The 27,893-nt window shown below is 57.8% G+C and overlaps 1 protein-coding gene across 2 annotated transcripts; it reads right to left on the bottom strand.

The window, feature by feature from the left end:
- Positions 1-27,575, bottom strand: ADAM33 (ADAM metallopeptidase domain 33). 2 transcript variants are annotated; one of them, XM_035547154.2, is made up of 25 exons: positions 26,972-27,111; positions 24,714-24,989; positions 24,329-24,411; positions 18,419-18,495; positions 16,178-16,253; positions 15,465-15,541; positions 15,081-15,267; positions 14,686-14,751; positions 14,507-14,578; positions 13,855-14,021; positions 13,658-13,742; positions 12,938-13,080; positions 11,611-11,788; positions 11,320-11,409; positions 10,767-10,962; positions 9,597-9,705; positions 8,885-9,089; positions 7,920-7,997; positions 6,924-7,032; positions 6,360-6,510; positions 5,614-5,704; positions 4,607-4,852; positions 4,106-4,269; positions 3,547-3,564; positions 1-2,498 (listed from the first exon to the last, which is right to left on the bottom strand). In XM_035547154.2, exons 2-25 carry the CDS (start codon positions 24,781-24,783, stop codon positions 2,447-2,449), a joined length of 2,790 nt encoding a protein of 929 aa, XP_035403047.1. In that variant the 5' UTR covers positions 24,784-24,989; positions 26,972-27,111; the 3' UTR covers positions 1-2,446. The 2 variants fall into 2 exon arrangements, with proteins under 2 accessions (XP_035403047.1, XP_035403046.1); XM_035547153.2 differs by lacking the exon at positions 24,714-24,989 and having other exon boundaries at positions 26,972-27,575.
- Between the last annotated feature and the right edge of the window lie 318 nt (positions 27,576-27,893).

Consider the following 27,893-nt stretch of genomic DNA (forward strand, 5'->3'; position numbering starts at 1 on the left):
CAGAGGCCCAGCACATGCTTTTAATGGGATCGCAGAGGATGGCTGGGGAGGGAAGATGCAAGGAGAAAAGCTGCTCTCCAGGCTCTGGTCCCTGGAACATCCCGCAGAGCTCCAGAGGAAGGCTGAGCACAGATTTCTGGTCATCTGCTGCCATCTGGTGTCGGCTCAGCACCCCAAACCCCCTCTGCAGGAGTGACTCCAGCCAGGACTCAAGCCACAAAGTGCCCACCCCAAAGTAAGGTGGGTTTTGACAGCAGCATTGGCATCCCGCACTTCGCATTAAGCTAAATGTTCGAGTCTTCAGGAAATGTTTTCCAGCCCTTCATCATTGCGGTGACTTCCCCAAACCCTCTCCAAGTGTTTAACCCTCTGCTGACACCTACACCGGGCAGGAGGACAGGCAGAGACAAGGGTCTCCCCTCTCCAGCACTTTTGTAGGGTCTCCTTCCAGTCTGACCATGCCAGAAGTTCTTGGGATTTCACAGAAAAGAACGGGACCCTGGGCAGGTTTAGGGACCTGGTCATTTAACCTCTGGAGGAGAGCTGAGAATGACATCAAGAGGTCCCTTTCAGACTAAATAACCCTGTGATGTTGTGACTTGTTATCAGTTATGGGAGCTGCTGGATCCTACAGCCTGCCTGGGTATCTACCCACCAAGAAAGATGTGGAGGCACTGGAGATGCCTCAGGGCAGAGCCATGAGCAAGAGCAAATACTTCAAAAATAAAAATTAAAATCAAAATTAAAAATAAAAATAAAAATAAAAATAATAAATAATAATAAAAATGAAATGAAATAAAATAAAATAATTTTAAAATAAAATAAAACAATAAAAGAAAAATAAAATAAAAATAACATAAATAAATAAAATTTAAATACAATAAAATAAATTTAAATAAAATAAAAATAAATTTAAATAAAATAATTTAAAATTAAAATAAAACAATAAAATAAAATTAAAATTAAATTAAATTAAATTAAATTAAAAAACACAAACATGGGCATGGACAGCTTAGGTTAAAGTGGACTTAACCACAGCCTGCAATTAGCAGCCCGTTTTGTAGTATTGGGGTTAACGAAACACCAGAAGAGTTTCCTGAGGGTTGCCCCTGAGCCTACACCCCAACTACCCTTGACATTGGTCAGACACATCTCAGAAAGACTTGTCCTGGGTCTGACAGGATCTAAGCCCGGGTAGCTGATGTGTCACACACGGCTGGACCCCCTGATCCCGGGATTAAGGACGGACAGAGGGGCTCCAGGGGTGCCCGTTTGTGCTGACTGGGGGCAGACCCTGAGCTCGGGGAAGGTCTGAGGCAGAAACCAGGCAGAGGAGCCGGGGCGCTGTACAAAGGCATCGTTCTCGTTTCACACCCTGACAGCCGTGCGTCAAGACACGGGGAAGCGGCATGGAGCAGTCCTGTGCGGGTCAACAGCACCTTTCGTATGAGGATTGTAAAGCCCTGTCGAGACACCAGTTTGCTAAACCTCACAACACCCCTGTGAGGTAGGTATATTACCCCCCCATTTTACCGACGGGGGGAACTGAGGCACAGAGAAATGCAATGGCTCGGCCGAGGCCTTTGGGCAAGCCTTTGGGCAAGCGACATGGGCAGGAGGCCTTCCTGCTCTCGTTCCTGGCTCGTGGCTCCGTCCCCGTGGGGACAGCAGTGATAGCAGCTCACAAAGCCACTTCTGGGCCTGCAACGTTTTTGAAGGGCTCCTGAGCCCCTCGAAAGCACCATGGTAGCCAGCTGCCACCAGCGCCGCAGGCATGAAAACCATTTCTCCTTCCACGTACGGCCCCGGGATCATCACTAGGTTTTCTTGGAAGGGGCCTGGAGGAGCCGGAGAACGTGGAGCCTTCGTGGCCATGCCCCAGCACTGTATGGCATGGTCCGAACTGGAAACCACTCTTCTCTGAAGGCAAAAGTCTCCCCGGAGACAATGCCCAGCATTGAACTCTGGTGGCAGCGGGTGGCAGGGGACGTCACCAGGCCCGGAGGAGAAGGAGGAGGTAGCTAGGAAGATATTACACAGCTTTTGCTGCCACCGTCGTCAGCATCTTGCTTCGGTGTTGGATGGACCTCAGGGCACCCCGACCAGCCCATGTGCAATGTCAGGAAGAATTAAAGCTGGGGGGGAACCTGGCAAGGAGGCGATCCCCAGAGCTGTGGTGGAGGTCCCACCGTGGTGCCCCCACCATCAGCCCACCGCAACCCTTAGTTGTATCACGGTGCCAATTTTCCCCTCTCCTCCCCCTGCCACCACAGTTTGTGTGCTGAGTACTTGTTCTGTCTTATAAAAATAGTCCTCTGGTATCAAAAAAAAAAAACAAAACAAAAAAACAAATAAAACAAGAGAGGAATAAAAGTCCCCTGTCACCAGCAGCAGTGCAAATCAGGAGAGCCAGCTCAGGGAGGATGGGCTTAAGGTCCTTGGTTTGTCACTTCTTCGAGGGGAAGGAGGTGGATTGGACTTTGATGGCTGGGACTGGCCTAGAACAAGAAAAAGAAAGGGAAAGGAGACGATTCATCAGGGTGCAGAGAGACCACGCATCTGCCACCCCCATCACAGCCAGCCTTCCTCAGCTCAGGAACGCAGAGCTGCTGCTGTCTGCGAGATCAGAGGGACCTGGAACTGCCACAGTCACCCTACATCCTCCCTCACAAATATCATCCCAGCCTCGGTCACTGGGTGTTCTCTTTTGGTGTATACTTAAAACACTGACAGGAGACAGAGTCCACCAAAGCACGTGGTGGCACCAGGCGGTAACCAGTGGTGAGAACTGGGCGCCCACCTGTGTGGGAGAGATATCCTCCAGGGGCTGCTGCTCTCCCATTCCTGAGAACAACCAGAGTGGTTTGTTCACTACCAGAGACAGCCCCGAACCAGCCATCCCAGTATGAACCCTCATCAACTCATTAAATTTGTCCCCTCACCCAACCAGCAAGGAGAGTGTTTCCCTCCCTTACATATTGGTGGTGACCAGTACTGAATCAGGACCAGGACATGGGTACATCCAGCTCCCCAGCACATCTGGTCCTCACAGTCAACACTTTCTGACACCATTTAAGAATAGTACAGCCAGGGACTGCTCCCAGTGGGCAGCAAGGCCAGAGCCACCTTATCTGGGGAGGGAGCCAGGTCTGGCTGCAGGGATGTGCCAAATTTTTCTTGTTTCAGACCAGAGAATGGGCAGAAGGAACAAGTTGGAGGGATTGAGTTACACCAAGAAATTTTGGGGCATGCTCAGCCTCCTTGTGGTGGCAACTACAAAGGCATAGGAATCTAAAATAGTTTAAGAAAGGCAGAGCAGTACTTAGACCATCTGGGGATGAGGGTCAGCTTCAGTTCAGCGTGGTGTCTTCCCTCCATGGCTGGATAAGGCCCATGAGCCTGGCTAGCGGGAGGGGATGCAAAAACATCCACTGACCCCTTTTCCTGAGAATTTAGCATGAGCTGAAAGGATTTCTTTAGCTATGATACTGTAAAGGACCAAGACTGAATCTCCCAGCTCCAAACTGGGAGGTGTCTGTGACTCACCTTTGAGGTGGCATCGGCCTGTAGGGAGGAAAGATGAAAGAGAGCATCACTGTCCATCCCTGTACTCCCCTGTCTCCCAGCAGCAAACCAGCAGCCCCCTTTGTGCTTGAGGACGAGGAGCCACACGCACTCATGTATCACAGAATGGGTTGGGTTGGGAAGGATCTTAAAGATCATCTAATTCCAACCCCCCTGACATGGGCAGGGACATCTCAGGTTGCTCAAAGCCCCATCCAGCCTGGCCTTGAACACTTCCAGGGATGGGGCACCCACTAAAGGCTGGCATCTCCCTTAATTAATCCAAACCCTACAAAAACCCAGCAGTGTAAGGACCCAAAATCCCAACCTTGTTCACCATTGGCCCCCATTGGCCAGACCCTGCAGGTTCGGGCCAGGCATAGAGCCACACACCTTAGGTCATACTACAGATGAGGGCACAAGGAGAAGCCCATAGCACGCCATGCTGACATTTGGGGTGTCTCACGGGACCCCTGCTGTGGCTGCCTGCAGGACCCCAGCTGTGGAGGGAGGTAGCTCAGCTCCTCTTTTCTCAACTTACTTGAACGGCCTCGTAGGGTGGCTCGTGGTGCTTGTACCCAATGCCTTGAAGTTGGTAGGAGGGACCATGACCAGCAGGGTCTGTCCGTGTGCAGGAGGCAGCTCTTTGGCCAGAAGAGGACTTCCAGGCAGCGGCCGACGAGGCGGCTGGTGCTTTGGGCCGACCTGGGATCACAGAGAAGACCCTTAGAGGAGCCTCCAGTGGCCTCCTGCAACCCTCCAAAGCACATGGGGAGAGACAAGATCCTTAGAGGAGCCTCCAGTGGCATCCTACAACCCGCTCTGTCTTGCTGTAGAGCTGAGAGGCTTCAAGGCATACAAAAACAGTACCCAAACTACCCTAAAATATTCCCATCATCTGCTGAGCTTTCTTCACCATTGCAACAGATTCGTTTCTTAGGGTGGCATGACAGCTCCTTAATAGTTCCCAACCCAACAGAGCCCCAGGCAGCCAAAAATGAGGAATTTCTACGAATACAGCAGGAAACTCAGCCACACTCACCAGCGGGGTCCTCACGGGGCTGCAGGGAAGAGGTTTCTTTGGAGGAGGCAGTTTAGCTTGGGAGACGACCGTTTTGGTGGGGACCATGGGCGATTTGCTGGCTGGCAGAGGTGGCCTGGCAGGCTTGGGGTCCCTCGGGCGCGGGGGGATGGAGTGAGGCGGGGGACGAAGCGGGTGGACGATGTTGACGGGCTGGGGGCCGGTATGGTGAGCGCTGGGTTTGGGAGGGAACGCAGCACGCGATGCCTGCGGGGATGAGAAAGAGTCATGGAGGAAACCCTCAGGTGCATTTTTCTGGGTGCTGAAAAGCAGATGTTCCTGCAAGGTCTGGGTGCTAGGGAGTCACAGCACTCCCTGTCTATACCCTATACAAATATATAACCTATATATACCCTATTTGCCCTATACCCTATATAAATACCCTTGACAAGAATAGAGTTTTTATTCCACTCTCTGGCACAAACCTTTCACCATCCCACCCAAAAGCTGAGCACATTTGCTCCTCACTAACCACAAGAGAGCACGCAGGGAGAACAAAGGTGCTCAGGAGACCTGGAGCGGGGCCAGATCTGGGGAATTAATCTCAGGTTTCTACCAGAACGAATTAGAGATGAGAGATATCAACCATTCTGCCCTGCTTTCGCGTCCTGTGGCCAGGCTCAAAACCACCATCACTCTTTCTTTGTAAATTCTGCCTCAGGCTTACTCACCCCAAGGACACTAGAGATGCAAAAGCCACCAGCAGGACTGCAGAGCCCCTGCCAGGCTTTGCCATGGGGATAGGGCAAATTCCCTGCAGAGACTCCTAGCAGTCACCCAAGTTTGTTTAGGTAGGCAGAGCTCAAAAGACTCACTTTTAGCAGGGATGCTTACTACTGCCCTGGGGCTCACCCCAAAATAACATGCAAAACCAGCATGGAGCTGGCCCTGTTACTAGAGGGAGATGTGATCAGCCACAAGTAACAGGACCAGGGAGGAAAAGAAATGGAAGTTGAGTCATTACTTACTTTGTTAGTGTAGCTGGAGATGGAAATGTCCCGCAAGGTGAAAGCAGCTTTGGAGTGGCCACTGGTTGCCTTCCGACCAAAGGCTTTGTTCCTGCCCGGGATCAAAAAAGTAAATCACAGAGGGCAAAATAAAGCAACCATCCTTGCAACAGCTGCCTCCCAAAATGCTGCACGTCTGCGAGGTCCTGTCTCCACAAACAGATAGGGAAATATCTTGCAGGTCTGGGCGAGCAGGGACAAAAGTCAGTCCTGAAATAATGAGGGGATGGCGGCATTTCTGAAGTCACTAGCAATATAAAAGAAGGTGCTTGTCTGGCTCTGGGTTTTTTATCTCAAATGCTTGCAGGAACTCTAGGGTAGGGGGGTGTGCCTAGGCTGGGAGAGGAAATAATGAATATTCAAATTCTGTGCTCATTTAGAGCCCTTCCAGCTCTTGCAGCCTGCTAGGAGCAGATGGCAAGGAGGCTGCTCGGTACCAGGCCACCTTCATCATCGCTATCTAGGGTCACCCTGTCCAGGGGATCATTCCTGCCTCTGCTCAGGAGAGATCTGAAAGCCTCAGGTTGTCCCCAGGAGGAGCTCTTTGTATTGCAAAGCAGGTTTCATACCACTCTGAAGCAGGTCCTGTGCTCCCCCTGCTCCCTCACAACTGTTCCTACCAGGCTGGCTGCTGCCAGGGGCAAGAAAATAAGGTTTCAGGGTCCCACTGGGTCCTCAAGAGAGAGAAGTTAGGACGTATCACCCACCGGTACGTCTCCTGGCCCCTCCTCCTCATCTCCTTGATCCATTTATTCAGGAGCGAATTCTCCCGCCGGTACCAGAAGTAGATGCCCATCACCAGGGCCGGGAGGATGAGCAGGAAGATGAGCAGAAGAGTTATTAAGATGGCTTCATGATCTGTTAGAGAAAGCACAAGGATGAGAATGGGGCTGGGAGGGCTGGCAGCCTCCAGGTTTGCTTTGGCTGGTGCTAAATCCAGAGCATGGCTCTGCTCGATGCAAACACTGAACCCCTCTGCCCACTCCCAGCCACCCAGGCTCGAGACATCATTGCTGCATCACCACACCTCCAGAAAATGGAGCAGTACATCTGCTGGCCTCTGATAAAAATGGATGGCCACCAAGCAGCGGCGGAGCCTGCCTGAACTATCCCAAGGCAGCACATTTGGGAACTGAGCCGTCGCCAGCTTCATCGCCCCGTCTCCCCGTCGCATGGCATCGCCCCAGCCCCAGCAGCACCACAAGGTGCCAGGACCCAATGATCCTGAAGGTCTCTTCCAACCTTAATGATTCTGTGATTCTAGGACTCACTGTCGTGCTGCACGGGGCCGCTGTCCACGCTGCCGCCCAAGCCTGGCTTCTCGCAGTAGGGGGGAGCCCAGCCGGCATTGCAGTGGCAGTTCTTGTTGCTGTTGCAAACCTGCAGGGAGAGAAGGAGGGCTGGAGACCACCAGGACACATGGAAATGATGGCCCAGCAGGGGTGAGATCAGATGGCAGGAGTCTGGGCTGAAGGAGCTTAGCCCCTGTTAATATTCCCCCCTGGGACATCACTTGGATCGTGGCTATGTTGGACTCAAATCTGCGATTGCAATGTACAGAGATGTTTTCTTGCTGGCATGTTTTTATCCCTGCTCTTTGCAGAAACCTTGCAGACAGGCATCTTACAGCTTCAGTTTTCACACCAATGGCCTTATTACTTTGTGTTAGGCTAGAAGTTTGCTAAACACCTTCCCCTCGGGGTATGTCCTACTAACCCACAGCATTTCTGAAGCCGAGACTCCAAGCCTTAACAAAACTGAGCGCTGGGTGTTGTACCTATCACCTTTTTCTGCATAACCCAGCACTGCTGTTTGTTGTCTCCTTATCTGACAAAGCCATGGCCTAGGGAGTCCTCATCTGCAGGGATCAAATCTTTGTAGCCTTTAAGCATTGGACAATAGTGGCTTTTGCTATTCGCTGAACCACTTCCCTGCATTTCTGCAGTCCCAGTTGTGTTTCTGTCCATTGCTTTGTTCTCAGAGGGAGCAGGCACCCGCTCTGAGCTCTGAACGCTCTCCAGTTCAAGCCGGACCCTGATCCAAATTTTGCAGATGGTCATTACATCAAGAATGCTCTTCTCCCTCTAACTTGGACACAGATAAGCAAAGACCTCAGCTCAGTCTCACCTGCAGCTAGCGTGAATGTGAGCATTATGAAAAGCAGATGCCCCGCTGTGTTGCAAGGCTCATCCCTGGGGAACATAGCTTGGTTTTGCTTAAGGATCTGAGCTCATCTCAGGAGCCTCCTGTAGGTCTTAGAAACTCACCCCATGGCCATTGCATTGGGAAACACACTTCTCCAGCTCAAAAAGGGAGGCATTCTGGCACCGGCGGTCTTTGCAAACCTAAAAGAGAGACAAGAAGAAAAGGTTAGGAAAGGCCTGAGAGACAGGACAGCGATGTTTGGCTTCATAGATAGGATTCTGGAAGGACACTGAAGGTTGGAAAAAGCAAATTGGATAAGTCACGTTGTCCCAGGTCAATGCATTTTACCCCAGTTTTCAGCACAGCCCAGAAATCCTCTGCCCTCTTCTGTCCCGTACAGCTCAGTGGGGACCAGCCACCAGCCACCACCACTTTCCTCCCCTGACGCCCACCTTCTGGAGAAGGCATTTCCCAACCACCCCAAAAGGCAGGTTTTCAAAAATGTCCATCCTTTCTCATGAAAACATCAACATTTTGGCTTCCAACCCAAACTGGGAAGAAAATTTCGCTAGGAAAATGCCAAACAGCAGAGGCTGTATCTGCCCAGCCAGCCCGGTCTGGCACGCATCCCTGCTCCCAGTCCATCCCCAGCTGAACTGACCCTCTGAGAAGCACTTGGAGATGCAGGGGCTGTGAAGGAGACACGCTCAGTTAGCAGCATCTATTTGTATCTATCCAAATAGATATCTCCATTCCTAACAGCTTTCCTGGGGGAAAATGTTTGTTCATAGGAGGAAGCCTCTTCCATCAAGTCCTGGGGCAGGCAGCCCCTGCTGTGGTTGCTCTACTTTTCATTAATGGGTAAATTAAGATGGAAACCAAACTGAGGAGGGCTTGGTTGCCTATGCACAAGCATCAGGCAATGTCTAGAAATGCCACAGCTAAGATGTCATCAGGGAAATGTCTGGAAATGTGGGGGAAATCAGGTACAGTGTCCTGGCTACCACGTGGAGAGCATCCACAATGGGAAAAGAGCCAAGGAGCTGATCCCCTTTAAAAGACCCCAGCCCTAGGAAGAGGTACTCACCATCCCATCCCCACATTTCGTCCCCGTCATCACCAGCCCGGGGTCAGAGAGGTCTTCCTCGTCGTCCTTCGCGGTGTACATGTAGGTGCCCCGGCACTTCACCTCCCGCCCGTTGAAGCGGATGGTGGTGTCGATGGAGACAGTGTTGGTCCCCTGGGGCTTCTTCGCCGAGCTCTGGCACTGGATCTTGCCGCACATGGCATCCCTAGGAGCAGGGCACAGCCGAGATGAAGGCAGGAGGAGTGGGGACTGGCTGCCCTATCCTTGCTGCCCCATTGCCCTCCTGCCTGCTAGCTCACCTCCCTCCGAATTCATGGTCATGGGAGAGGCTCAGCAGGCTCAGAAAGGGCTTAGATAAATCATGGGCAGCAGAGATGGTGGGGAGAGAGATGGACAGAGAGGTGCTGGAGGGAACAGGCAGGGGTTCCCCTCTAAGACCACTGCTCTAACAGGGGATACTGGAGAGCACACACTCCTTAAATGACCTCTCCTGCAGATGCTGCCCTTGGTTTTCCCCTCAGGCTGGGCAGAAAGGTGGCACATGGTGCGATGACCTCCCAGCAGTGATGGGGACCAAGCCCAGCAAGGACCTGGTGGCTTCTGAGGCCCAAACCAGAGACATTGGAGGTGATGTTGGAGATGGGGATGCAGCCCTGTCAGCCCCATTTCGGGGTGGGCGATGGGATTTGCGGGTGATGGATGGGGCACCCACCTCTTGTCGCACTTGACGTAGCGCCCTTGGCTGTCCTTGCCACAGTTGCCGTAGGTGTTGCCAGCCATGTTCACGTCCTGGAAACAGGCATCCGGGGCTGGCCAGGCACCTGTGGTAGGGGGAAGGTCTTGAAGACAGCAGGATGGGGAAAGCAGCCAGCAGGGAGAAAACCCAGGGCTGGGATCAGCTGGATGTTTGCGGAGAAAACGCACTGAGGAATTCTCCTAGAGAGACTGCTGGGGGTGCTGGGTAAGGGACAGCACAGGAGGGATGAACCCCCCTTTGTGCTGGGGTCCTGCAGAGGATGGTGGCCCTGGGGGGGTATTTTGTCCCCTCTGTGCCTGCTGCAGCTCTCCTGGCCCTGGGGGTTGCAGCGCCACTGTGCAAATGGGGACAGGGAGCTGGGAGCTGCCTGGGCTGGGAGTTGGGGGGTGTGGGTGTAAATGGGGTGTCTGGGGTGGGCACCGCAGTGTGCACAGGGGAAGGGCACAGCTCTATGTGGTGTAGGGCCATAAAAAGCATGGGGGCCATGCACAGGATACATCTATATGAGCTATAAGCAGCTACAGCCACATGGAGGGAGCAAACTCCCAAAGCATCTGGCCACGAGCAGTGTGGAGGTGACGCACACCCTGCCAGCCATAGCACCTATGGGCCATAGGGGCTGTAGTGGGGGCCGTACGCAGCATATAGGTTAAAACTAAAGCACAGGGGGCCATACACAGCACCACACGCAGCACTGAAGCTGGAGGCAGTCCTGAAGCGCTAGCATGGGCTGCACTGCACCGTGGAGGTGACTTTGCAGCGTACGGAGATGTGCAGCATGGGGACCAAACCCAGGGACCAAACCCGGCATGAGGGCTGTATGAAATGTATGGGCTGTATGCAGTGTGGGGACCACATGCAATGGCCCGATGGGCTGTGCACAGTGCAGGAGCAGGCACCTATGAGTGTGCATGCACAGCACCCCCAACCCCACATGTCTCCCCCGTGGATTCTGCCCCCAACCCTAATGGAGACAGCAAACACCCTCTGCTCGCTACACTCCAGCCCCACAGGAGGGCAGGGGGCTCGGGCACCCCTCGTAAAGATACAACGCTGACCCCCAGCAGGGCTCCTGCTCCATCAAGGGGCCATGAGGATGCTCGTGGAGGTAGGACTGGGGCTCACCTGGCCCCCAGAGCTGGACACACTGCTGGTGGTGGGTCATGCACATGCCGTTGTTGCAGTACGCCTCGCCATAGGCGCAGGACGAGCCATCCAGCAGGTACACGTTGGCCGGGCAGTAGGGTGAGGCACCCGTGCAGTATTCGGGGAGGTCACAGGATCCTGCTGCTTCCCTGCAGGTCGTCCCAGCCACCTTCAGCTGCCGCAGGAGGAGAGAGAAACATCAGCACCCAAAAGAAGTAAATGGGACTAACTGGGACAGACGCTGCCTCCTGGCACAGCGTGGGGCCAGAAACCATCTGTAATGTCCCCTCTGGGACTGCGAGGGGCTATCAAGGTACAAAGACAGATTTTGTGGCTGGAACCCAGCCACAAAGCAGCCATCAGAGACTCCCCTGAGGACAGGAGTTTATGCACATTTAGGCACAACCCTCCTCGTTTGGCACCAGGAGCGTTGATCCTGGGGACACGAAGAGCATGGGTCCCACGGGTGCCATATCTCACTGCGTGGTCCGGGGAGGGGGGGATCAAGGGGGTGATGAAACGAGGGGGTTACCCTGCAGTTCTGGCAGCAGTCACCGTGGGCACACTGGGCCCCCATCTTCAGCGTGCAGTTGTGCGCGTTGCAGCAGGGGTTGGTGCACTCCTGCGCGGGGAGACGGAGACAGCATCACCACGGGCAGCGAGTCCACCCCTTCCCTCCCCACCGCTGCTCTCAGCCCCTTCTCCACCCCTCACAGCACCACCCTTGGGACGCAGCCCCTTTGGGATCAGCAAACCCAACCCCCTTGGGAAGACCCCTCTCCGTGCCACGTGGAGAAAAGCAGTGCGGCACCCGTCCCCGTACCTCCACCTCCCCGCAGTCACAGTCCTCTCCGTCCTCCAGAAAGCCGTTGCCACACTTGCGGCCCACCACCAGGTCCTTGGTGTCGGGCAGGTTGAAGAGACACATGCCGCCTCCCTTCTGGAAGTAGTTCTCCAGCTGCCTCTTGCTGCAGGAGCTGAAGACGCGCGGGAAGGGGTGGCTGCGCAGGGGACAGATGGGGAGGGGTGGGAACCGGGGCGGTCGGGGCCAGGAGAAGGTGGAAAACCACAGTCAGAGCTGGGAAATAAGGACACGGGCGAACTGGCACAAACCCTTCCAGGAGCAGCAGCAGCAGCACCACCGCCAGCCAGGCGCACCAACACCTCCATCTCCCACCCCAACCTGCACCGCTGAGCGCCCCAAAAGCAGAGCACCAGACACTGACAGCCCAGGACCCAAATATTTGGACAGCTGGACCCAAATATTTTCCAGAGTGGGTTGGACTGGGCAAGCAGAAATGCTCAATGCTGCCCCCGGAGCAATGGATCTCCAGCAAGAAACCTCCTAGAGATAGGAGGCCCTGGGTCCTCTGCACGGGGCACACCGCGGACCCCCTGACCCTAACCACAAGGTGGGTCTCTGCATGCAGTGCCCATGTGCCCAGGAAAAAATAAATTTAAAAAAAAAAGAGAAAAAAAAACAAAGGAATGAAAAGGAATCATTCGCAAGGCCTGAGCAGCAAAAATAAATAGAATAAAACCAGAAGCTACTACTTGTATGGTCAGTTCTCTAACACCCATCTGGCCCTTCCCTTAAGGAGCTGGACAGGAACCGGTGGTTTCCTACAGAAGATCTGAGAACGGCTCTTCCAGAACTTTGCACATGTTTTGAGGGGTTTTTTTTGGGTGATGCCCTGAGAAGGAGGAAGCAGAGGAGCACAGCTCCAGCTCTCTCTTTCAGTGCTGTTTTCATTTCCTCATATTGCTGAAAAACAATTTCTTTCCTATGAGCATATCTCATTTCTGACATGAACCGTGGCCTTTTCTGAAGAGATTCTGAAGTCTGGGGAAAATCTCTAGAGCTGCAGGAAAAAAACAATAAGTCCCTGCATGTTACGGTAGAGCAAGCAAGTAAATATACCCATAAACTGGTACATGAACATGCAAATAGGGACAGGCAAAGATGTACTTCCTGCACGTGTGGGGGAAAAAATATTTCAGAAAAAAAAAAAACGTAAAAAATGTCAGAGGGAGATGCGGTCAGGCTGCCCATCTGCAAACACCACCTGCAGCTTTCTGGGGGGCTCGTGGCCGTGTCCTGTCCCTGTCCCTGTCCCCGTGTCCCTGTCCCCGTCCCTGCCACCTCTTACCCGGTGGCCGCTGCCATGACGCAGCCGCCCTGCTCTGGGGTGGCCTCCACGCAGCAGCCCTGGCTGTCGTGGCTCATGCCGAAGTTGTGGCCGATCTCGTGGGCCATGGTGGCGGCGGCTCCGATGGGGTGCTCCGAGTGGTCCTGCGTGGGGACAGGGGCTGTGTCAGTTTGTAGGGGTGGCCCACAAGGTCCCTGTGAGGGACCACGGCAGCCCTGGGCCCGCAGCTGGGTGCCACGCAAGGAGGGTCCATGGAAGAGGTAGGGTTTGGTCTCCTGAAAGCCCCCCGAGGGAAAGATTTTGGGCTGGAGCCGACTGCTGAAAAGCTGGGGCCTTGGAGGGCATGTCCCAAAAGACAGAAACCTCATGCACCACGCTGCCAGCCTTAACCAGGGACCACAGGCTCACCAGGGCCACCGTCACCCCATAGGGAGAGGCATGAGAGGTCTATGGGGTGGGAGACGACCCTGCAAAACCAGAAGAAGCAGGGGGTACTCGAGGTGAGGAGCCAAAGCAACACAGGAGACCCCAAGGCTGCTGCCCACTGCAGTTGGGGCAGGAGGGCTTGGCCAACATCTGAGGGGGAACGGGCCACCAGCATCGTTGGTTGCCCTCAGGCTGCATCCCAGGACCAACCTCGCTCTTCCAGCCCCAAAAAGATGGGGTGGGGATGGGGTCCCCAAGGCAGGAGGAGCAGCAGGTCACCCCGCGCCTCCTTACCATGCTGACACCCCCGGAGTTGTCCGCACTGCACATCCCCTCCAGCGGGGCCATGCCGATGGTCGTCCCCCTGAACGTCTTCCCGCTGCTCGGACGCCCACCGGAAAGGAGAGCGGAAGGGTAATTAGTTCCTCCAGGCAGAGCAATTAGCAATTAGCCCTTTCGGAGGGCTCGGGCTGGGCCGGGAGGGCGCTCACGTCAGCAGCTGGGCGTTGTCGTGCTTCTTGCGTGCCCTCAGCGCCTTCTTCCACTGCAGGAAGGACCAGAGCGTGGCGTTGGCGTCGCTGGTCACGGCGCACTGGTCCCGCTCCGTCCACACCTCCAGGCCGATCAGGGCCACCTTGATGTTCAGCGACCTGTAAAACTGCAGGGGGACGGGGCTGGAGGGGACCAGCTCTCACCACGTGTCTCCCATCGTTGTCACCTCCCTGCTTTCCATCCACTGGACGACTCAGGGACACGCTTGTCCCAAACCCAGCTGCAAACACGAGCTCTGCCAGCAACAGCGTGGGCACAGGACCAAGTTGGGGTGGCATGATCCCACCCACCAGCTGCCAAAATTGACCAGCTTGGAGAACCACGGCACCAATCCCGCCCCAGCTCAAGGATGCCAGCTGAGATCCTGGCTCTGAGGCTGCAGCAGGGCGACCCTCCCTCAGCTGCCACCATCATGGCATGTCCCACCATGGGGACAATGAATTTTCCACCGTGTGCTCATGACTGCCACCAAAATTCCCAGCACCAGTGACACGGGGACAGTCCCTGAGGGTCTCCGATGGGCTGGCCCCGAGCCCAGGTGCTTCCCACGCGCTGGGAACGGCAGAGGTGGTGACAAGGGACCGGCGTTACCTTGTCCACGTAGTTTGCGATCTCCACGATTCGCTGCTTGGTGTGGCCCAGGTTGAGGTTCTGGTTCCTGAACTGCAAAGAGGTGGGGATGGAAGAAGGTCAGCAGAGCAAGAGCAGGGAACAGAGAGTGTTCCTGGCTTTTCTGCAGGGGACCACGTTTTGGCCCCTGTGGCACTCACCAGCGTGTTGTCAGCAACGATGAAGAGCTCCATGTACTTCATGGTCCTCCAGGCATCTCTCTTCACCTGTAAATCAGATAGCAAGGCTTGGAGGAGCAAAGGGGTGGGCAGCCCGGGGGCCTCATGGGCTCCCCAGACACCGCAGAGCCGCCCAGGGCGGACAGCTGGGTGGGGAAACTGAGGTCAATTTGGGCTGTTACAGCACAACCTCCCCGTGTCTCCCCATATCCCATCCCACCCAACGCAACACCAGCCCCAACCCACGTCCTAGACTCCCTCTGGGGTCTCCTCCCCAGGCTGAGACCCCGTGAGCCGCCCGCCCGGGGCAGCAGCAGACATTTAGGGAGGGCGCAGGCAGACCCAGTGGTGCACGAAGGACCCGGGGCTGGCTTTACCCGGCGCTCCGCCGGCCTGAAGAGCCGGGCGATGGCACCCACGGTGCTCCCGAAGTTGTCGCCGTGGGCGCAGGTGCCCCCTGCGATGGGCAGGTGCTCCGCTCGGAGGATGACGTGCTGGCCCGGCTCAGGGGTCCCCAGGGGGTGCAGGTAGTAGCTGTCGTTGCTGCTCACCACGATCAGGCCCCTGGATATGGAGAGCAGCAGAATGGGATCGGGGGGGGGGGGATGGAAAATCAGCCCCGCAGAGCACCGAGCTGGGCTCGCAGGAGCATCTGTGATGTGCTCGGAGGGGTCATCAGAGCGGGGTCTCCGCGGAGAAGGAGGTGGCAGCACATCCATCCCCCCTTTGGCAGCCCTAAAACCCCACTGCAGGCTCTGTACCGTATTCCCGAGCAGGTGCTGAGGACAACCCAGGAGCTCCTGTAGCCCCGCACGTGCCCGTGGTAGTAGCAGTGGTCCTGGGAGAGACGCAACGGAGACCTCAGTTAGAAACCACCACGCAGAGCCGACCGGCCATAAATCCCACGTATTCATCCCAAAACAAGCTGCCTGCTTTGAATTTCACAACTGGGCTAGCAGCATCCTTCTGGACATGGGGATGGATGGAGCCAGGATGCTGACAGCTCTGTAGGTCCAGCCTGGGACATGGACGGTCCCCCCACGTGGGGGACACATCGCTAGAAGGGGACACTGGGGACAGTGGGCGTTGCCCGTGCCTGTGTCCCAGGAGCTCCAGGAGCCGTGTGCTGTCTCAATCCTCCTGCACCGGGGATGTTGCCAGCCAGAATGCTGTGCCCCATCCCTATAGGGATTTGGCTTCAGCCCAAGCAGTTTCCCAGAGCAGGCTGGACACGTGGATACCCCTGAACACTGCCATGAGGACAGGGGACCTGCACGGGGAGGGGACAGGAACATTTTGGGTGGCTTTGCTGCTGCTTGAGCTCTCTGCGTGACTTGAAAGAGGCACAGAGGATGCAGGTCCGGAGCATTTGGGGATGCTTGGGGCTCTTCATGGGGAAGCCGAGGCTCTGGGACACCCCAAAACCATCGTCCCCCTTCTTCCAAGATGAGTGACACCCATCCCTGGCACCCACCGTGTGGTTGGGAGCCACCGTCACCGGCCGCCCATCCGTGGTGTAGTGTGTCTCGGTGTAACCCGGTGCCAGCAGCCTGCGGAGAGAGAGGAGTGATGAGGAACCCCACGATGCTCTGGGAATGTGCTGACCCTTTTGGGGCCCACGGCCAGCAAGGACACAGCCTGGCACAGGGGGACCAAAGGGACGGGGAGGTCCCACCACTGCCCAGCCCCAGGAGATGTGCAGGGGGATGAATCACAGCCTCTGGCCCCTTTCTGAAGTCCCCAGGTTCAGCAAGGATGGGGCTGCCCATCCTGCTCGGGGTCCTGGGCATGGAGGGAGCCCAGCTGCCCGCCCCCGCTGTCAGAGGGCTTGCCACCCTGAGGATGAGCAGCTCGGGGGTGACAGCTTCCCCACAAGGACCAAGCCCCCCGTGGGACTTCAGCAGAGCCCCTCGGCCCTGCTAAGTCTCCCTTCGCCCCTACCCCAGTGAAGCAGCAGCATCCAAAGTCCCCACCAAGCCACATTCCCCAAGGGGCAATGCCCAGCCTGGGAAAGATGGGGTCAGCCCCATAACTGGGGCCCAGCCCCAGAGCATGTCAGGTTTGGGGTCTCCAACACAGCCTCGGGCACATCACTCATGGCACGACGAGGGTGCTGCTCCCGATGCGCCACCGCACCAGCGCCTCACCAAAACCAAAAATGCTGGTGAAAAAAACCTCGGGCTGCTGCCGCAGGGCCCTGCCTTCACCCTGCTCCCCGCGGCTGCCAGCCATCTCTCACCCCGGCCCCGCGCTGACAAATTGCTTCCTGCCGCCAGGCGAGAAGAGCCAGAGCTCAGCCCGCGTCCCATGCGCCTGCGCACGGGAAGACTGATGGCAGAGAAGCAAAACCCGGCCCAGACACCGGGGTGATGGGCTCCCTGCCGCCCGCAGGAGGACCACGAGGGGCTGGGTTCAGCTGCTGACCCTTTGGGGCTGGGTTTCCGGGTCCCTTCCCCGTGGTTTTGCTCTTGCAGGAGGAGAAAACGCAGCCAGCAGCCAGCCCCAGAGCGGCATCGGGCCCGCCCTTCCCTTTCTCTTGGATTCTTTTGTATCCGCTCTGGTTCCAAAAATGCTGCTGCTGGCACGCTCCTGGCACCCACGTCCCCGCGAGAAGGCGCCTGGCACCAGTAGCTCCAGTCTAGCAGGGGAACCAGACGGGAACTCGGACTGGGTCCTGGAATGGGGACAGGGATGGGGACAGGGATGGGTCAGCTGAGGACACTGGAGATGTGAAAGCCTCCGTGAGGTGTCTGGGGACAGGGGGAGCCGGGAGGGTTGAGCAGACCCCCAGCAGGAGCACAGCAAGTCCCAGCATGGGTCTTATCCCCCAGGATGTCCTCTGCAAGGTGGGAGCCCTGGGAAAGGGAAGGCAGGGAGATGCAGCTCCTCCTCCTGCTCAAGGGAAGGTCTTGCTGGAAGAGATCGTGAGGGATGGGTTTGGAGGCCGACCACCTCTCCCAGCACTGCAGGAAAAAAGATTTGGGGTCTAGCACAGCCTGGCTGGCCCACGGGCTGGCAGGGCTGAGGCAGCCCAGTTGGTTGGCACAAGACAGCAAACTTGGTGCCGTCTCCTTCTGATGGGGCTCAGCTCTCCCTGCTCTCTTCCAGAGCTAGAATTAGGGTTGTGAAAATAAATAAAAGCATTTCTGGGCCCGCTGCAGCAGCTAGGAACCAGGCTAGGCGTTGCAAGCTAGTTTGCAACCCCAGCTGGCAAAAACCAGAAGCAGAAGCCGGACCTGCGTGACACCTCACAGCCACCGAGCACCAGGAGAGACCCGAAAACACAACAGCACAAATGACACGAGGTCCCCATGGACCGCCCTGAGGTTCTCCGTGCTTGGCTGATCCGAGGCAGGAGCAGCAGAAGAGCAGCAGAGCTTCCCAAAGGCCCTCGATGCCAGCAGCCACCGAGCTACCACCAAAGCCCCCGCAGCCCCCCCGGCAGGGCTGTAGGACCGTCTCCATCCTTCACCCACCCTGCGCCCTGCACCGTGGCACTGCCCAGCCCATTTCTGCCATGACACGGGTGTGAGTCACAGGAAAAAAGCATTTCAGCCCTCACCCAGCATCCTGCAGCGCTGCGTTGGCCATGGCCAGCAGGAAGCCACCGTGACCTGTCCCTTCCCATGCAGCAGAAAAGCCATGGGTAATCCCAAACCGGGTGGTCCCATGGCAGGGATGCCCACCGCCCCTTCCCCACAGCCCCGGCACTTACTCGTTCCTCTCCAGCACCAGGACGAGCTCTCTGCCCTCGGCCATCACGGCCACCTCTGCCCGCGCCGGCGCCGGCTCCTGCAGGGAAAGCGAAGGAGGGACGGGGTTAGGTGCTGCCAGGAGGGTGTGCACCTGCCTGTGTTATTGTAGGACCTACTGCAAAATGGAGGGGGGAGCAGCAGGACCGGGGTGGGCATCAGCGGGGACGCAGGGATGAGAGGTCCTCGAGCTGGGACCCAGGGGTGCTGGCAGCTGCACCGCCGCGGTGCCAAGGAGATGAATAGGAACGGCACGGGGAACGGGGACCCGCAGCCCTACAGACACCCGGGGGCGGCGGGAGGAAGCGTCTGACTCAGCTTCCCCAGGATGCCGGAGGTTTTACTCAATCCCTCACGTTGAAAACGGGAACTGGTTTCATCACCGTGCGCACGGACCCACGCCAGCGGGGCTGGTTCGCACGTGCCGGGATGCGCTGCAGCCCAGCTCTGTGCCCCTGTCCCCAGATCCCTGCCCCAGCTCCAGGGACATGAAAATCATCCCTGGTGCCACTTGGCAGAGCTCGAAGTCTCTGTGTCCTGTTTTTTTTGGGTGGCCGTGGGGCTGGGATGTCACACCACCGGGGGGGTGGCAGCGGGTGACACTGGTTGCGGGTGGCACTTGGTTATGGGGAAACAGGAGAGAGGGCAAAGCTGTGGCGCAGGTGAAGGATGGCATCAAGATGCGCCTCCCCAGATCACAGACATCCCCTAAAAGCATCCAAACCCAGCCCCCCCAGGGTCTGTCCCTGACCCCTGGGTCCCTCCCGACCCGTGCGGGTCCCTCCTGCTCCCCAAGCAGGGCCGCTGCTGAGGTTTTCCCAGCTTGGGAGACAAATGGGCGAGGACGGAGCCGTCCCGGCAGTGCCTGGGCTGCTCGCGGCATCACGGGTTTGTCACCAGGAATGCGAAGGGGTGGGGGTGAAGTTGGGTGATTCCCAGACTGGGACAAACCGGAGCCCAAAAGCTCCTGCTGGCCTGTCCCTAAATCCAGCGGGGCATTGCTCCTCATGCACCCCCTTCCCCAGGCACAGGGGGGACACCGGGAACCTCCAGCCCTGCAGCCCTGGGGATGCTCTTAGGGGACAGCACCGAGCATTTCGGGGTGCAGGGATGTGTTTTTTTCCCTGCAGGCCCACCCCAAGCTGAGCACCCCGAATAAGCAGCTCCCATCGGGTGCTCCTGTCCCCAAACAGGGCTGAGCCCGTGTCACCAAATTGAGCGAGGACGATGAGGGGCTGGTCACCCCATCCCATCCCATGGCAGCACGGGGACGTGTAGACGGATCCACGATGGCCAAGCCCCAACCCCGACGCCTCGCACGGCGTCTTCCCAGCTCCAAAAAAGGAGACCAGACGCAGGGCTTCGAGGAAAGAAAAAAGGCACAAAACCAGCGAGGAGCGGCGAGGCCAGGCCGTGCTGCTCCCCACCAGCCCCTGGTGGGCGAGGGGCCCTGCACGGCGCGGGAGGAGGAGGAGGAGGAAGCCGGGGCCGAAGGCTCCTCTCTCTGCTCCGCCGCTGGTGGGAACGGGCTGTATTTTTAGAACATGATCTTATACAAACATCGCTCCCTGGCCAAACATGGTCTGTACATTTTTCTTGTGATTTCCCTGCTTTCCCCCCCGCCTCCCCGGCCCTCCCGTATTTCAAGCTCCCACCCCGATCCCTCTCCCCGCACCCATCTCCTCCTCCTCCTCCTCCTCCTCCCCAGGCCCAGCTCCTTCCTCCCCTGTTTGAATTCCCCAGCAATTACTCCCAGCATCGACTTCAGGGCCTTGCTGGCAAAATGCTCGCTCCCAGACAGTCTTAAAGGGATACGAGGGCGAGCAGGCTCGCACCGATGCTCGCAGCCCCCTGTGCACGCTTTGTTGCACCACTGAAGGCTGGAAAATAAATTGCTCCTAATGGGGTCAGTGCTCGGACCGTACATGGGGCTGCATCCCAAGGTCTTCCCCTCCCCGTGCCTCAGTTTCCCCCGGGGTTGGGGATTACGTGGGGAGGCAGCAGGAGCTGATTCTGGGGGGCCCAAAACCCTGCAGAAATAAACAGCAGGATGGAAAGGATGGACAAGGAGCGAGCGTGTAACTCCCATGACAGGCAGGAGCCAGATAACCCAGCTCTGAGGCCAGGAATGGTTATGATGTTAATTGCATTAATTAAGCGTTGATAATTTTGCCCTGAGCATAAGTGACAGAAGTTGGGTCCCTGAGACCTGCTGGTTGTGGCTGGCAAGGGGCAGGATCAGCATCATCCTGGGCTCCAGCATTATCCTGGCTCCATCCAGCACCATCCTGGCTCCAGCATCGTTCCAGCTCCATCCTGACCCAAACGCCGCTGCCTTTCTCCACCAGCCCCAAAGGACACCCCGGACCCTCCAGGGGCTGCAGGAGCCGTGGCAGCCGTGGCCCCTCTCCAGCACATCGCAGCAAAGCCGGTCCCAGCGGGGGCTGCGCAGAGCAGCCGGGATGAATCTGCCCTGGCGAGGAGCCCGCGGGGCAGAGCTCGACTCCGGTTTTCCTTTCCAATCTGCTGATCACAAAAACCACGGTCGTGTTTGGAGAGGGGCTGAGGCCAAGGAGATTGCATTGTTGTTCAAGGGGAAAGAAGATCTTTGTCTCCCCGGGGCTCCTGGACACATCCTCGGCCGGGCGCCCTCCTCCAGCGCTGCTGGAAACATCAGACCTCGGCCTGGCCGCCAGCTCGGGCAGGTCCCACGAGCCCCGAGGTCCCATGCAAGCCTGGATGTAAGGAGGAGGGAAGGAAGATGGGTTTCCCACCCCGCCACAGGGGATGGACGCTCCCGGCTGCTCCGCAGAGGATGCGGTGATGGCTTTTGCAGCTGAGCTCCCAGCTGGAGCATCGTGGCCCAGCCAGGCCCTCCCCGGGCTCAGGAGGGGCTGGAGCCGAGCAGCAGAGTTTGGGTTCCAGGAGCTTCCCATCATCCAGACCTGTGTGGGAGCACAGGGAGCACATCGCCTTGTCCTCAGCTAAATGCACACCAGCATCGAGATCTGAGAACCCCAGGACAAGCCTCGGGCTCCAGCTGCTCACTGGAAAAGCACCCTGGGGTCAAACAGTTCTGGGGAACCAGGAGAATCGAGGCCCTGGATGCAGAGGCAGGATTTTGGTCGTTTCAAAGCAAATTTACCTCAGAAGCCACGTCCTGGCTCAGTCTGTGCCCTTCCACACGCTGCGAAAGGGAAGGGCTTCCCTGCAGGAAGCAGATTGCAGGAGCCGTGCCGCGGAGCCGGGTGACAGCACCTGCAGCGGGGCAGGGTTCGGGTTCGGGTGCTCCCTGCTCCTCCCTTCCTGCTCCTGCCCGGCCCTGGCAATGCTTCCTGGGGACGGTCCTGAGCCGCTGGGATGCTGAACAGCATGGAAAAGGGGACAGACAGATCCCAGCCGCAGGACAGGGGGATGCTGGATGCTTCAGGGACCCAGCGGTGGGTGGGAGGACGCCCCACAACACAGCCTTCTGCAGGTCTTCCTATCCAGGGTGCCAGGAGAGAGATGGAGGAAGGCCGGGGGTCTGCCTGGATGCAGCTCAGCCCTCGTGGCTTCACCCCCAGCTTGGCTACAGCAGCAAAAACCTGCTGATGGGGGTGACCCCGAGATCTCAATGAGGCTTGGGACGCCAGGACACCCCGCTCCTGCAGGCAGCTAAATCCACACGTGGCAAAAAGCAACAGCAGAGAGGAAGAAATCAGGCAGGGAGCGACCCAGGCAGCACAACATGCCGTCCTGCTGGCCAGTGAGACAGTGGGGACAGGGGACAGCTGGTGGCAGAGGAGCAGGATCCCACCCCAAGCCAGCGACGAGGGAGCTGTTTGCAATCAGGGTCCCCACGACCTCCTCCCTGGCCTCTCCGAAATTGCTTCCATGTGTGCCGGGAGCCGCGAGCCCGCCGGGATTTCAGCCCCAACAATAGGAGGCTGGGTCCAGCGCCTTGCCAGCCCGCACACGGCGGGGCCACCAGGGCCACCGGCAGCTCCCTGCTCGCCACCGGTTCCTCCGGGAGGAGCATCGATGCCAAAAGGAGACACCACTGCGTCCGACGGGCGCTTCCCAGGACGGCATGGGGACGTGGCACAGGTCACCCCGCTAATCCTGCCCACTCCAAGCCGTCGTTTCCCACTTGAGCAGCGGATGCGGTTAATGGCAGAGCAACAGAGGGACCGAGCCCGGCGTCCCAACACCTTGGGGACAACTTTGAAGGGTGTGCACAGCCCGGGTGCGCTCACACCTCCGGGCTTTCCCACCCACATCCACCCAACGCAACTCATCCCAGCCCACGATCCTGGCCATAAAATCCCTCCTCACTCCTGCACGCTGCCCCCAGCATCTCCTCCTCCTCCTCCTCCTCTTCCTCCCCACGGCCTCAGGCCAGGCAGGAGCGTGCCGTGGACAAACAGCCCCTTTGTGCGCCAGGAAGCCGTGGCCACGATTATTTCCAGCGTCTTTGCTGGAGGGCGGGAGACACGGGGTGGGGAACGGGGGGGCTGGATTAAATTTATCCTATAAATAAGCACTCGGCAACAGGCTGGGGGCAAAGGGTTGGATGGGAGAGAACCCTTCGCGACGCTTAGGGTCTCAATGTGGAAGCAGGAGCCCGCTTGCCCTTTGTCTGCTTCCCGCAGTTCTCCCCCCCCCTCCTCGCCGCCCCTCCGAACAGCAGACTCCTTGTTTTGGCCGTCTGGAGCTGGCTGAGGCACAGTGGATGCCAGGAAGCTCCAGAACCTGCCCAGCCACCCCTTTGCCTTTTGGTGGCCGTCCCAACCCCGAGAGCCACCGGGACGCGCCTGCACCCTGCTGCCCGATGCGATTTTGGGCAGCGGGGATACTAGGAAGGGTATAAATAAACTGCCCGCCTCTCGGGTGCCCTCCGTCCAGCCTAAATATAACCCCATGGCTGGGGCTGCCGTGGAGCGGGGAGGGAGGGGACGTTTCCGCAGGGTGACCACAAGGTCCCCGAGGCGCCGGGGCCGGGCACACCGCAGGCTATTTCAGCCCCAGGAGAAAGACGATTCCGGGCAGCTGCTGCCGGTGCTGCCAAATCCCCCGAGAGAAGGCATTGGCCCAGAGGTCTCACGTGGAGGCATCTCAGGTGGCTACACCGCTGCGCCCCCAGGCCACTTCCCGGCACCAAACCCCGTCAGCAACGAGGCCTCATGGCCCCAAACCACAGCGGTTTCCTGCAGTGACCCCCGTGGGTGCTCGCTGTGCTGGGAAGGGATTAAATCCTTCCCGACGCAGAGCAGGGCCCGATACGGCCAGCTGCTGGGTGAGGATCACCACAAGAACCTCCTAACAGGGATTTAGGCATGGTGGGGATGGAGGAGATGGCACGGAGGCCAGCAGTGAGCCCTAGGAAGAGATGTCCTCTCCTCCACACAACTCTTGGCCATCAAAGACACCAGAGCCGTGCCATTTTCAGGGCCAGGCCCAGAGGCCGCGGGCCCAGCCCGGAGCCCCGGCAGCTCCCCCTGCCCCTCAGGCAGCACTGCTGGGCCGGGCGGGTGCCGGAGCCCTGGCACAGGCTGCCCAGAGCTTGGGGGGCTCCTCCTGGGGGAGCTTCAGCAGCCGCCGGGACGTGGGGCTGGGCAGCCTGCTGGGGCAGGGGGGGACCCTTGGGGACAGGGTTCCTGCCTGCCCCCATACCCTGAGATCCATCCGCCCAATATTTAAGGCCGCACTTAATTAATTCACCATTAATCCCTCCAATTTCCCTGCCCATCACCAGAAGAACCCCCAGAAGAACCACCATGCCCCTGGGCCCTATAAACTCGGTGTCCCCACACCACGAGGCCCTAGCCCCACGGGACCCAATCCTGCTCCGACAGCATAGTGCTGGGGACAGGAGCCGTCTCGGTCCTCACCTGCTCGTCCAGGCTGACAGCTCGCCGGGTGCGGCCCCCCAGGAGCCAGTGCGGGGTCACCCGCTCCCCATGGGACGCCGGGCCTGGGGGAGAGAAGAGCTGGTGAGCGTGTGAATGGAGCGAGGGATCCCACGGCAAGTCCCCACATCGGGAGCTTCTCAGCAGCCATACAAAGAGAAGAGGGGCTGCGGGGACAGCCAGAGACACCTCTTTGGGGTTTCTGGGGCTTGGGCATCGGCACAAGGCCGCAGCATCACCCCGTCCCCATGCCAGCACCCACACTGATGCCCCAGCCTGGCTCCTAGAGCATCCCCGCTCTCCCAGCCCCAAACCAGTGCCTCCCCCCGGCTTCCAAAATCCCACAAATAGATTTTTCTTCTTTAACTTATCCTTATGCTTTTATTCCACTGATCTGGATGAGGAGATTTGGTTCGGTCACCCAGAAATCGAGCCATTGTCTTCTGCTCAATCCCACAGCTGCTGAAGGAGCTGCAGCAGAGCACGGGTTTGCCCGAACCATCCCAGCTCCCCTGGGCAGAGCAGCACGAGCCATTCCTTGGCTCGACTGGAGCCAGGCAGGCTTTCTAAGATTTATTTTTTTTCATAAACAATGTGGCTGTATTTGATTGCAGCAGAACGAGCAGCTACTGATGGCTTAAGCCTGGAAAACAACAGGGGAAAAAAAAAATATCTGCTGCTGAAGACACTGCTGAGAGGGGATGAGGTCTAGCAAAAATGTCAAGCACCAGGCTACCTTGCCAAGCCAAATGTTGTCAGTGAAAGCTTGGATCTTGTAACCTTCCCCAGCCAAGGGCAAAGTTATTTACTAAGGGAGTGGAATAACAGGGCCCGTGGCTTTATAATTTTCTATGCTTGTTTTGGTTCCCCCTGCAACTATCTGGGGAGATTTGGATTGAAGAAAGATGATGTTATTGAAGAAAAAAAAAAGAAAGAGGGGGGAAAGAAAAGAAGAAAAGAAAAGATGAAGTTGTAGGTTGGGAACTGCAGAGTGAGCACTTAAAGCTGCCCAGCCTGGCTGGACTTGCCTGGAGATATCACACAGTGGCATTTAATCGGCTCTCATTATGTATATAGCATTTAATCAGATTCCAGGAATAACTACAGATAAGGTGGTGGCACATTCCCAGCTCCCTTCTCCTCACCTCCTCCAAAAAGGATAACGGGGCCTCCAACCCCGTGGCCGTACAAATGGGGAAACTGAGGCACGGTGCGAGTTTGCTGCTTCCCCGTTACAATGAAAGAGGAAAAAATAAAAATAAACAACCACTTTTCCTCCGGACAAAGAGGAGGGAGCCCCCGGCGATGGGGCCTGGAGGCCAAATTCAGGTTTTTTTGGCTGCTTGGGAAAATGTCTGAAAAAAGTCCCGACGCCGGCAAGGGGCTGAGGCAGGGCCCGTCCTGCTCCCACGCTGTCGGGGGAGCATCCGTGCGGCGAGGGGCGGCCGTGCTGCGGGGTTTGGGGCTGGGCCACGTCGTAAAGCCCCTTGGTTATTAACTTCAGCTGCTCGCTGTTTTGACTAGGGATTTTGCCGGGAATAGCAGAGCCCCAGAGCCTGAGATAGGGCCTTAAAACTCTAAATTCAAAGAAAGGCAAACGAAGAACAGAGGGGGGAGTTCCCACCCCCTGCTATTTTATTTTTTTTCCTGGAAAACACGCTCCTTCCCAGCCCTTTTGGGAACACCACGTCGGGAGCATGGGTGCTCGGGATGCTTTCGGTGCACAGCCTGGGCTGCAGCCGAACGGTGCCGTCCGCTGCTCGGAGTAGGGATTTGCCTAAAGTTTACCAAAACAGGGATTTCTGGCTCCCACCGCCCGCCCCGCTCCTCTCCCAGCAGCACGGCTCTCTCGGAGCTGCTGGAAAACTTGTTTGCTGCAGGACTACAGAATCCAGCAAAGCTCGACAGAAAAAAAAAAATCATAAAAATCGGGTGTTGAGGAAAGCCCCTGCTTCCTGGGGGGGCGGGTGGAAGAAAATAGAGATGGAGAATGGAGGCAACAGGAGGCTGAACCCAAACCGGCAAAGACAGGCTTTCAGCAAACACCCGTTTAAAAAATGATAGAAAGCTTCAGGGAAAATAACGGATTTGCTCACAACAGCAGAAAAGGCCGAGTTTTACCCCAAAACACGCCTCAGCGGCACAAGCCGGGTTCTGCTTCAAGTTGCAGCCATCCGGAGCTGGGAGAATTACGGGGACCCAAGGGGTCCCCAGTTTGGGACGGGGAGGAGGGGGTGTCCCGGGGGGGCTGTGTTTTATCTCCCCTCCTCTCACGGGGGCTGCGGCTGCTCACAGCCCTCCGCTCCCAACCAGACCATATAGAGGCATCGGCACGGCCCGGGTGGCGCTGGGAGGGGGCCGGGGGGACCCACAGAAAGGGGGTCTCTGGGGGGGGGGGACCCCCACAAACACACAAAAAGCAATGCTGTGGGGTCAAGGGGAGGAATCGCAGCCCACAGCCACCCCCATGGGCTGCCCCGTGGCAGCCCCAACCATGCCACCTCATGCATGCCCACCGCCGCCGGACCCCATGCAAAGTGGGGTACCCCCATCCTCACCCCGCTACCCCCAAATTGGGGTACGCTGCTCCCTCCCCACCACCACCCCCCGTCCCCATCCCCTTACCTCGTGGTCCAGCAGCACCCCCCTGACCTGGGAAAAGCAGCAGCCCCAGGAGGAAGACGTGGTCCCCCCAAAGGATGGCAAAGCCCCGGCACCTAGGGGGCTTGCGGGGGGCCAGCCTCGCCATGCCCGCGCTGCCGGGGGCTGTCACTGCCTCTGCTCTCCGCCGCTGGCCCTGCCTTCCCTCTTATGCTCTCGGGTCCCCTCCCCTCCGTCCTGCTTCCCCCTGCCAGCCCCATTCACTCTCCCCGGCCTGTCCCGCTCGGCTGTGGCCGGAGCCCCCTTTCCCAGACACCCGGCTGCATCCTGGGGCCGAGCGGCGAGATGGGGGCGGCTGCAGGGAGGGGGCTGGCATTGTTCGCCTTTATTTATTGCTGTGGTTCTTGGCCGAGCCGGGCTGACTAATGAAAACCAGACGGGCGGCGAAGGCTGATCCCAAACTCTATCCCCCCCCCCCCCTGCACGGGACGTCCCACCGGAGCCACGGCGGCAGCCCCCCAGTGCTCCCCCAGGAGAAGCCTCGAGGAAGGGGGGGAAAAACCAAAGCAAAGAACCCCGAGCAGGCCGGCGGTGCCTCCACCCGTGGCGAGGCGGATGGGAGGCCCCTCGATACGCTTCTGGCCGTTGGTTTTGCTTCTTGAACCGAGAGGGGATGCCGGCACCGGGACCGGGTACTGCTCACTTCCCTTCCTGCCCCGAAACCGCAACGCTCCTCTGTCACCCCCACCCATTTCAGTTCTTCCCCTGGGGAACCAGGCCAAGGATTCATTAGTTAACACCCTAATAATAATGCTGATTAAGCCTAATAAACTTTGCTAAAGCGCTGACTCCCTTGCTCGCCCCTGTGCAAAACAGGGACAGCTGCAAGGCACGCTCACCCGAAACGCTGCGGGGCCCCTGGGCTCGATGGCCGGAGGTGACAGCG

The sequence above is a fragment of the Cygnus atratus genome, chromosome 4, assembly GCF_013377495.2.
Source record: "Cygnus atratus isolate AKBS03 ecotype Queensland, Australia chromosome 4, CAtr_DNAZoo_HiC_assembly, whole genome shotgun sequence".
Classification (NCBI taxonomy): domain Eukaryota; kingdom Metazoa; phylum Chordata; class Aves; order Anseriformes; family Anatidae; genus Cygnus; species Cygnus atratus.